Raw genomic sequence first — 11,352 nt, 5'->3', positions numbered from 1 at the left:
GTTATCACAAATATATTATTACCACTATTATTTTGGGCACATACACACAAGAGGGCTACCTTAGGATGCATCCTTGTCTTGGCTTCCCTAAAACCAGCAGGCTGACTCTCTGCACATTATGCTGGGGAATGGTTTAATAGTTGGTGAACATATTCTGTGTTTTAATGCAGCCCCCCTGGCCTTGAGAGACATGACAGACCCTCTGTTTGCTTTTGGCAGGTCTAATCTGCATGGATTTCTGTGCAGGGCAGCCAAAATATAGTTCAAAATACCCACAAGAGCATAATAAACTTGTGTTTATTTGGGGGCATAAATCCAGACATGAGCAGGAATTTGGTCTTCTGTATATAAACTGAAGTCTGAGACAATACAACAGTTTAAGATGAATATGGGATTAAACAACTGACACCATACTGGGATGTTATAGTCAAGAATATTTAAATAATAACAAAAGGTTTAACATAATTCTGGGTTGTTTTTAATTTGGACTATACCACAACAACAGTTCACATAAGATACCACAGAGACCAAAGCATATAATCTGTCAATATGATATTAATATGTGGGTGACAATGATAATTTACCTGTATGGTAGGATCAGGGCCCAGCTTGTGCTAGGCACTGTACACACATATAACAAAAGAGCAGACTCTGCCCCAAAGAGCTTACAGTCTAACTACGTATTATCCATTTGGCAGTTTGCAAGTGTAATATCAAAGTAGCTAATACAAAATTGCTCAAGTGCACACGGTCAAGTGCTGCATTGACATCCAAGATGTGCCAGCGGAGACGGTATATGCTGTGCTGCATGACATTGAGTATCGCAGGAAGTGGGACATGAACGTCATTGACACACATGACATTGCCTGGCTTGCCACCAATGCTGATGTGGGCAAAACTGGGCAAGTGTTAACTACCAGCTACTATCCTGTCTTACAAAAACCACAACATGAAATACAATGCCAGGGCTATTTCTAGCTCTAGCTAAATAAACCACCATAACCGTCTTTAATTTTTTTCGTAAATCACATTTATATGATTTCAAACCCCCTCATGTTTGAAGAGCTCTGAAGACTGAAGCCGAGCAGTTGAAAGGTAGGCAAGGCCAGAGGGAAGGCTGTCTGGGTCTCCTGCATTCAGAGGGCCTGGGCAGCCACCTGATGGTACAGTCTGGAATGACAGGCGCGCGTACGCTCCTGCTTCCCGCAGTGCCCGGGCGAGGGCAGGGATGGGAGCTGGGCAGTGAAGCGGCTCCTTGTCTCTAGTAGCGGCAGCGTGGCGGATCTGTCTGTGTGCACGTGAGGGGGAAAGCTCCCGGGGAGAGCTCGGGCCTGTCCGGAGAAGGCTCGCTCGCTGGCTCGCTCGCTCCGGAAAGTACAGGGCGCGGACGGGCAGCACGCGTGGCCCTGCGGGGAAAGAAGTAGCGAGCGCCCAGGCACCCGCCGCCCGGCCAAGCTCCCCTGCACCGCCTCCCGTCCCAGGGTCCCCGCCCACGGCCTGTCCTCTCCACCCGGCGCAGGCGGGGCTTCAGGCGGGAAGGGGCTGGGCTGAGCTGCGAGGGGCTGCCGGGTTGGGCCTATGGAGGCGGCGCGGACGCTGTTTGCTTGGGTAGGTTGGTGCCTCCGGGGCAGGCGCCCTGAGCGGTGGAGGGGAGGCTGCGGCCGGGGGCACGTGGGAGAGGAGGGGGGCGGGTTTGCTTCCTGTGCAGGGAGAAGCAGCAGAAGGCTGGGAAGGTATTTTCTTCCCGTTCTCTCTTCTCCCACCCTCCCGGCCAGGCACTTGTACCCGCCCCAGCAATTTCCTCTTCGCTAAAACCAAATTATGGCCCTTCTGCAAGAGCAAAGACCCCCCCCCCTGCGCCCGCACCAGTGGAGGCCGGGCTGTGCCTGCAGGGGCTGTGTGGTGTGTCGCGTGCAGCTGCACCTTGACCGTGATTTCGGGTGGGATATTGGGTCCCCCTCAAAAAGCCCCAGTCGTGGCCCTCCCCGGCCGGCCTGGGACCCTGCATCATTACGGTTCTGGGACGGGGGCTGCGGCGGAAAGGGGGCTGGCCGCGCACCCGGGCCTGGGTAGAGCGCGGAGTGTCCCGAATGCTGCGCTTTGCAATAGCGGGGCTGCTGCAGCGCCTGGGTGTCACGACAGACCGGTGTAAATGGGCTTCACCCCCCCCCTTCTGCCCTTTTATTTGTCAAACTTCTCACAGAAAATCGACAGACAAACCCATGCCCGGGAATTCTCGCCTTGGCGAGTTCTGAGCTGTGGCAGATCTGAGGCATGGCTGGAGTCTTGTAATAGCAGGGGCTGCAAAGCCGAGGGGTGGGGGGAAACTGCTAACTTTCCAGGAGTCCTTTGAGCTGCGTAAAGTAGACTGAGCAGATTGCAGCCACCGTTGTGTTTAATATAGAGAGACTGTCGAAGAAGATTACAGGGCACAGCGTGGATGCAGCCTGCCACTCCCTGTGCATAGTCAGGCTGCTGCTACAGTGAAATCAGTGGGGCTAGAACTATTTTTATAGTAGGGGTGCTGAAGGCAGAAACCAGGTATTTGGGTGGTTGTTACTACTTCAAGCCAGAGGATGCTGGAGCACCCCTAGTTCCAGCCCATATGATAAGGCTTCTTGCAAGGACAGCAGTTCACCCACGTGCACAATTGCAGGGTCAAGCCCTAGATTTATAACAAGTGGGGACATTGTATGCTGGGTCCAGTGGTGTCCTCAGGTTCCCTGCGTTAAAGATGAGTGTGGCTATGCATTGCATTGTTGAACTCTGTGGGTTCGTCTTTGCTACTCCTGATGCAATTCTAGTGCACACATTATGGGCATTGCCATTTGTATGTTTGAGTGTAGCAAAACCTCCCCTTATACAAACATGCCACACTGAATAAAAGTGCTAAAAAATATATAGCAAAAGGCTATGGAACGGTTGTATTAAAGCTCTCTCTATTTCTGGAGCTACCTTGTTAATCTTCACATAGAACAGATTATGTGCTTCTATGCTTCCTTTTTAATGTTTATCTTTGTGATCCTCCCCTTTCTGATCCCATTTGAAAAAGCTCAGAAATAAAATATATTTTCTGAAAGATTTCTATATTATGCCTTCTCTCCCTCCCCCCCCAGCAGTGTGAGAGAATCTCAGCAGCTGTGTGTATTTTGAGAATTGCTACTGTCCAAAGTGTTAGAAAAAAATCCTTGCTAGGAGTTAGAGAGAAGTTTGCCCTGGCAAGTGTCGGCTCCTATGCCATCAATGTCTACAGAATTTAAGCTTTTATTTAAAAAAGAAATAAAATTTCTGTTTCTTATTGTTGTGAAGATCACCTTATAAATGTGAGTGGAATGTGATGTCTGCCTGAGACTGCTGACACTCCAGTGCCACCTCTGCTACTTTATAGCTTTGCTAAGTATTAGCAGCGTGAAATTAACCAACTCAAGGCCAAATTGGGGTTGCTGTTCAGAACCACAGTTGCCAACTTTCACACGATAAATGAGCACCCTGACTTTCACAATAAGCCAAAAATCAAGCTAATCCCATTTCAAAACAAGCCAATCCATAAGAATCCCAACACTCTATGTGACTAGATCCCCCTGGTGTGCAGTCTGGAACTGTGGTGGGCCCACTGTGCACCCCTGACTCTCTTCCCCGCTTCCTTCCCCCTTGCCCCTGCTTGCCGGGAGCTGATCTCAAAAAAAAAAAAAAAAAAAAAAAAAAGGGGGGGGCAACAAGCTAGAAACCAAAAACTAGCCAGCAAGCGACTCACAAGCCAATTAAACCAAAAACAAGCCCAATTTCTGTGTTTTTAGCGGGTTTAGTGTGTCTGTTCAGAACCCTATTTAAAGGTTTCTTGGACTGGACACCTGAAAATGTGTTCTCTCTCTGTCCCTCTCTGCAGTGTACCATTGCAATGTGTCATATGATAATACAGTCATCTGGTATCCACTAAAAATAATCCATTAGTAGCTGATTGTGCCTTGGCCTGTACACCGTGGAAGAGGGAGCCAATGGGCTATGCATGCCACAGCCCATATGCAAAAAGATCATAGCTGCTGACTTGTCAGTCTGCATTCTGCTCAAATATCTGCATGGTTCATGCACACCAATTCCGCCAAAAGTTTCCCCCTTCCCTTTGAAGTCAAGAGGAGTTTTGCCATTGACTTCAGAGGGACCAGGATTTCAGCTGTGGTGCATAAAGGACACATCGGTAGCATGGTGTGGATAGCTATAGTTGCCCCTACCTGCTCTGATCCTCACCCATGAACTCTGGTGTGCAGTAGCCATATTGGTCAAAAATAATCATAATACAGATTTGCAAGAGTAAGTGGAGATAGGCACCTCAGGCAACTGGAAACCTTATTCTGCCATCCTGAAGGCTGCTAACTGCCCAAGGTATCCATCTTCTGTCTTCCTGCTGTCTTGCCTTGCCCTGCCCTGCCCTTCCCAGCATCTAATTGTCTTATACTCCTTGTAGTGAGTATGTAAGTTTCCCTCCTAGAAGAGTTGTACAATTAGTGAGTGGTGATAAATCACCAAACCATCTGATATTATATGTACTATTTATAATTGAGTGATTAACACCAATTTCCAGCTGCCAAATGGGCTGGAATCTTGAATTTGTTGTAGGCCATGCAGTGAAGCCAAAATCCCCAAAATGAACTTTGACCTCTCCATCCAAGTGCCCTTTTGTGATACAGTCTTAAAATTTGCTACATTAATTTCTGATTAATTGATACCATCTCTCTTTAAGACACATCTGGTGCTCTATAACCAGTGTGGGAGAGAGAAAGAACCCAAGTGAGGCAGGGGATTTGAGGTGGAAAAGGGGCAGTGAAAAATCCTAATGATTAATTTCTGCTTGGGGGCAGTAATTTTGAGTCTGAGGTCACCAACACCCAGTAACAGGTTTTTGCTAAGAATGTTGTTGCAGGCAAGTAAATGTGCTATTGGAATTGATGTTGATAGCAGTCCATGAGTCTGGCTGATCTAACTATCAACTAGTGCTGTTGAGAAGCCTCAAAGACATTTTAAGACTTCCCATATTTTATTTTCAGTGGTTACTTCGGGCTATTCATTTATCTGGCTTGGTTTTAGCTTATAAATATACCACTAGCTTCTCTTCATGCCCTCTCTGAGTTAAAAGAGCTGCCTATGAGAGACAAGTGTTTCCATTTCACCTGTTCCAAGTTCCAAATGAGACAGCATGTGCTTCTTACTTCATTTTGGGGGTGTTATGCTGGGAGAACATCTACATTAATGAAAACTTAATGGAGGGTGGTTATATTTATTAGCATAATTATTACATGCATAATTTTAACACTAACAAGCCTTACCCATTCTTTAGCAGGCACACTGGGCTAAACTCAGCACTGATATATTCAGGCACAATTCCATCAGTAGCATTGTAGTTGTACTAGCATACATCAGTAGTGAATTTGGCTCAAAGTGCCTAAAATTATCTTGCCAAATTTTCTTAGTTAGCCAGGGATACATTTTATTTGTACAATTATAAAAAGGAATTTGGAAATATTCAGCAGCTTTTCTGTGGAGTATTTGACAAGCCCAGGTCTGCATAAAAAGAACACAGCTTATGCCATTCATATCACACTGTGGGTTGAGGGTTTGTATAATAAGGAAACACATGCATGCAAAAAATAAGCAAATTTTGGCATAGAGAAATAGGATAGCTGTTTTTTTAAAATAATCAGCCAGATGTTTACAGTAGGTCTCCGCTTAGGGACTTTTTTGGTAAATTAGTGAGAGCGGTGGCCATTTATACTATGTATGGTATCACAGTGCAGACCATTCATAGTTTTCCTTATGACAGTCCATGTTGTTTGAATGAGAAGCTGCACTGGAGTTGATTTGCTACTGCACGGTGGGAAGGATGGTTTAGTAATGGATAGAGCACTGGACTGGGACTGACGAGTCCTAGATTCAGTTTCTGGCTTAGCCACACACTTGCCATGTGATCTTGGGCAGATCACTTAATCTATTTTTTGCCTCCGTTCTGCATTTGTAAAATGGGGATAATACTTTTTACCTGACAGGGATGGTGTGAGACTAAAATTCAGGAAGGGGAGTGAGGCGCTCAGTAACTATGGTATTGAGGGCAACATAAGTACTTAAGAATTGCCTGCCCACAGCTTTATGGACTGCATCAGTGATGCTGACTGCTTTATTTTTCTGCATCTCAAGTTGTGAACTTAAACCCTACCATGATTTAAAATGTAGTATAAACCTTGCTCAGCAGCTCTGGAAATCAGCCCCTGTACTGTACAGTACAACATTCTGCATTACATACTGTATTTCTCTAAAAAGAGGCGTTCCCTTGCTTAAGATACATCATGGCAGTGACTGCTGTGATAAATATGGATTACAATTGCAAATATTTTTATATGAGTACTAGTTCTGGAGAATCCTGCATGTGTACGCCAGCAGTTAGGCACTTCACATTTTTATATTCTTTAATACCTAGTAGTTTATTAATGTAGTCTCTTACACTTTTACATAGTAACTTTTGTCCCTATGTTTGTGGTTTATAACAGGTCCTACGTGTATCCGCTACAGTTTTACATGCATACAGTAGGCATTGCCATGCATCTTTTAAATATTATTCGCAGTACAGCAATTGCCACTTTGTCTCAATCCATTTGCTCACTCAGGCTTCTACTTTACCCAGTGCAAATATTCTTAGGAAATTATCATCTGATTCTAATAATATTTCAGGCTACAGTGGAGAAAAATTAAACTATTTAATAGATTTTAAAACCAGATGGGACCATCATGTAATTCTAGTTTGACCTGTTGCATGATGCAGGACATAGAATTTCACCAAATGATTCCCGCATCAAGTACATAACTGCTGTGAAAATATTGCATCTTTCAAATTCTAGTCTGAATTTGGCTAGCTTCACCTTCCAGCTATTGGATCGTGTTATGCCTTTGTCTGCTAGATTAAAGAATTTCTACTTCAGAAATATTGTCCCAATGTAGATACTTACAGACTATGATTGAGTCACCTCTTAACCCTCTCTTGAATAAACAAAATAGATTGATCGTTAGAGCCCTGTGCGGGTACAAAATTTGTATCTGCATCTGATCCATGATCAGCAAACATGATATGAAGCAGATATCTGCAGATTTTCAGGGCTCTAGATATAAAATTTGGATCTGCATCCATCCGCAATCTGAAAACATGGTCTGCGGATATCTGCAGATTTGCAGGGCTCTATTGATCGTTAGTCTCTCACTGTAAATGCAGGTTTTCTAGACTTAAAATCCTTTTTGTAGGTTTTTTCTGAACCTTTTTCAATTTGTCAACATCCTTTTAAAAGAGTGGACACCAGAACTGGACACAATATTCCAGGAATGGTCTCACAAACAGGGCCGGCTCCAGACCCCAGTGCGCCAAGCGTGCGCTTGGGGCGGCGTCCCGCGGGAGGGCGGCAGGCGGCTCCGGTGGACCTCCCGCAGGCATGCCTGCGGAGGGGCTGCTGGTCCCGCGGCTCCGATGGAGCATCCGCAGGCATGCCGGAGCCGCGGGACCAGTGGACCCTCCGCAGGCACGTCTGCGAGAGGTCCACCGGCGCGGCGGGACCGGCGACAGGCAAGCGCCCCCCGCGGCGTGCCGCCCTGCTTGGGGCGGCGGAAATCCTAGATGCGCCCCTGCTCACAAATACTGTATATGCAGTGGTAATACCATCTCTTTACTCCTAATCAGTACCCCTTCCTTTTTTAAAAATTTCCTCAACAAAATTCATGTAAGACTGCAAGATTTAAAAATGGAGATGCCAACAAACTTTGCAAAGTGATTAGGTGGACCTGCTGCTCTTTGAATGAAATACAGCTCTTCAAGTGTATAATATTATACATGCAGTATTCATCTCTTTCAGCAGCACTGCAATCTTGTGAAGTCTTAAGTACTAGTGCAGGGGTCGGCAACCTTTCAGAAGTGATGTGCTGAGTCTTCATTTATTCACCCTAATTTAAGGTTTCGCGTGCCAGTAATACATTTTAACGTTTTTAGAAGGTCTCTTTCTATAAGTCTATAATATATAACTAAACTATTGTTGTATGTAAAGTAAAAAAGGTTTTTAAAATGTTTAAGAAGCTTAATTTAAAATTAAATTAAAATGCAGAACCCCCCCCGGACCGGTGGCCAGGACCCGGGCAGTGTGAGTGCCACTGATAAATAGCTTGCGTGCCGCCTTCGGCACAAATGCCATAGGTTGCCTACCCCTGTACTAGTGGATAAAAGTGGCTGATGTGTAATGGCAGAGGCATGTTGAACTTGCACTATCTGATGCCTACTCAGTAATTTTTAAGGGTTTGCATATAATGGGCCTAAGATCCAAGGTATCTGTGTTCTAAGTTCTGCATAACAAAATACGGACAGGTTGAGTTTTTGCAAACCCTAAATAAACCCATTTCTAATTAAAGGCTAATAAATTGCTTTATCAATAAAGCTCTTTCATATTTTTATTTTTTTGTATATGTTTAAAGGGTGCAAACAGCTATGGGCAGCTCGGCCTTGGTCATAAAGAGGATGTGCTGTTGCCTCAGTCTCTGAAAGATTTTTCCTGCAAACGTCAAAACATTAAGAGCATTGCTGGAGGAGGAGGACACTCTGCAGTTATTACTGGTAACAGACATTCACATGACATGTGCAATGCAAGGACTGGCATGTTTCTGAATGAGAATCTCTCGGTGCTGTGCTGCCACCTATGTGTGGATTGCAGTTTTTAGCAGGTGCCAATCTTTAATTGCAAAGTGGAAAAGTTATTTTCTGCCAATTAATTAAATTGTTTTGGAGAGGAGTTATGTTATTTCAGTTGCCTCTAATGGTCATTTTATGATTATGTGATAATTATTTCTTAGCCTGTTCTATCTGCTTATTATGCAAGAGAGTTCATTACTTTTGGGGGAAAAAGAGGATATTTCACTTTGAAAAGGTAGGTTATTCTTTACCTTAAGTGGTGTCCAAACCCCTGATTAGAAAGTTCTATCATAAATAATGGCTACTTAGTAAATAGGAAAGATATGAAGGAGAAAGTGAATAAGATGAAAGACTTCACTCTGAAACACTGAGAGGGAGCAATGTTAATGTTAAAATCATCTTCCTTGGCAGTCACATTCTCCATGGCTGTGTCTACACAAGAAAGAAAAGTGTATTTTTAATTTGTTAAAGATATATAATTCTGTCTTGAGAAGATAAGGCCTATGCACGCAGTGCTAATTTATCGCAGGATCACGATGTGTCTATGATTCTGTTTTGCCTGTGTTATGACTGTGACAGTGCTTTTATTTTGCAGGTGCAGGAGAACTCTTTGTATGTGGCCAAAACAAAGAAGGACAATTGGGACTCAATCACACTGAGGATGTCCTGTGTTTTACTTCATGCACTGCACTGTCTAGTGTTTGTGTGATACAAGTGGCCTGTGGCTGGGATTTTACAATCATACTTACTGGTAAGTCCATCTCACTAATAATATCTAGCTCTTATATAGTGCTTTCATCAGCATATCTGAAAGTGCTTTACAAATGAGATCAGTATCATTATCTCCATTTTACAGATGGGGAAACTGAGACTCAGAGCAGTGAAATTACTTGCCCAAGGTCACCCAGCAGGCCAGTGGCAGAGCCAGGAATTGAATTCAGGTCTCTAAGACCAGTGCTCTGTCCACTGGGCCACACTGTTTCCCACTAGAGCCTGGAGAAATATTATGACATACAGTAAAAGCACAGAGCTCTGTCGTACCAAGGTCTATACAAAGCTTGAGTGCTCAGAGGTTTTATGCTCTTTGCTTTGCAAGTGGAATTGCTGTATGTTCTGCACACTCCCTCTTCAGTTATCTTTAGACCTTTACTGAATATGGTTTATAAGAACACAAGCCCTGGAGCTCTTGAGCTTTTTGAAAAGGGACAATTCAGTTCTTTATATGCTGTGCTGTGGTATCTTGCATATAATTCTTTTAATCGTGTGTTATGGTATCTTGCCTATAACCATAAATGTACCATAAGGTATAATGTTATGAGTTGCACTGCTCCAACAAGGCTGTATTATGTTGCAGGAAATGGCCAAGTTTTATCCTGTGGGTCTAACTCTTTTGGACAACTAGGAGTCCCTCAAACTTCAGGAGGATGTTTGATCCCACAAAAGATTGAGGTAAAGACTCAACAAAGTTGTCCTCTACAGATCTTGTCCTGTTTTCAGTGCCCCATACAATACTCACTAAAATCAGTGGAAAGACTCCTATGGATTTCAGTGAGTTTTGGATCAAGCACTTGGACTCATTGAAGACAAGAGAATTACTCATGTGAATGATAAAAATCCAGGATTAGGCATTTTAAGAGAGTGAATACTGTTGTACATATTAGAAAGTCAGCACGTCTGGAAGGTGTAGAGGTGTGTGTGGGTGTGTGTGTTAAATGAAGAAGGTGCCAAGTTTTACTAAAGGAGAATGGTACATTTTGGAAAAGGACATAAAATTTCATCCACACACATTTTAATAGCCACAGTCAACCAAACAATAGGCCAGGTCCTCAAATGATGTAAACTGACTGAAGTCAAAGGAGCTGTGTTGATTTTCACCATCTGAGGCTCTGACCCAGGGTTTATGAGGTGTTAAAAATGTTTCAGTACAAACTTGAGGAAAGAAGGAAAGGATTTCCACTGATCTTAAATTTTATTTAGTTTCTTAGGGCTTTATGTTGGAAAAATTCAAAGGATTGAAGAAGAACTTGTTAAAAAACACAGCTGATTTCAATATAATCAGTTGTGTTCTGGGACGTTTACTATAGGAAAGTTTTTGTTCAACTGAGTTTCTGCTGCTGGCACATGCTATATAAATGCCAATTCTTTGGTTTTGTGCTTCTGCATTTACAACTTAGCAGCGCAACATAATATGCAGAAAGATCTTTTAGCAAAGGTTGCAGAATCCATTCCTTACATTTTATTTTTTATAAGAAAAATTATTGTGAGAAATCAGCACTTTTGATCATCCCTACAATAAGAAACTAGTGTGTGTTCAGGGAAATTAAAATTTTATGGATTTTAGATGCATTTTCTTTTGAAATGATAAGCAGCAGCTAAAAAAAAAGAATTTTAAAGGAAGTGAAAAATGGATTTATATTGTCCTCATTTAACCTCCAAATGTTTATCAAAACATATCAGTTTCAAAAGAAATATGTTGGAGACTAGGGAATCCCATTCCTTATTGGTCCGTTTCCTGCGCTCATAAACGCTGAGGGGCAGACTCTTAAACCCCAGCCTGTGTTGAATAATACCTTGCTCCACAGATAGTCATCATTGCAGTCAATGGGAGTACTTATGGGTAAGCCACTACTTAGCATGAATAAGGG

The 11,352-nt window shown here is 43.4% G+C and overlaps 1 protein-coding gene across 5 annotated transcripts in view; it reads left to right on the top strand.

Annotated features, from left to right (window-relative positions):
• Positions 1–1,234: 1,234 nt before the first annotated feature.
• The window catches only part of SERGEF (secretion regulating guanine nucleotide exchange factor), a 245,359-nt gene continuing 235,241 nt past the window's right edge, over positions 1,235–11,352 (top strand). For 2 of the 5 annotated variants that reach the window (XM_045016968.1, XM_045016971.1), the window contains exons 1-4: positions 1,235–1,608; positions 8,494–8,632; positions 9,303–9,458; positions 10,062–10,156. In XM_045016968.1, the coding sequence (XP_044872903.1) occupies positions 1,579–1,608; positions 8,494–8,632; positions 9,303–9,458; positions 10,062–10,156 (420 nt within the window). In that variant the 5' untranslated portion in view covers positions 1,235–1,578. The remainder of the gene's footprint in view (positions 1,609–8,493; positions 8,633–9,302; positions 9,459–10,061; positions 10,157–11,352) is intronic. The other 3 variants (XM_045016967.1, XM_045016972.1, XM_045016969.1) reach the window with 2 other exon arrangements.

Source organism: Mauremys mutica, chromosome 4 (assembly GCF_020497125.1).
Source record: "Mauremys mutica isolate MM-2020 ecotype Southern chromosome 4, ASM2049712v1, whole genome shotgun sequence".
NCBI classification, from domain to species: domain Eukaryota; kingdom Metazoa; phylum Chordata; order Testudines; family Geoemydidae; genus Mauremys; species Mauremys mutica.
The sequence above is the reverse complement of the archived record's forward strand: the minus strand, read 5'-3'. Positions and strand labels throughout refer to the sequence as shown.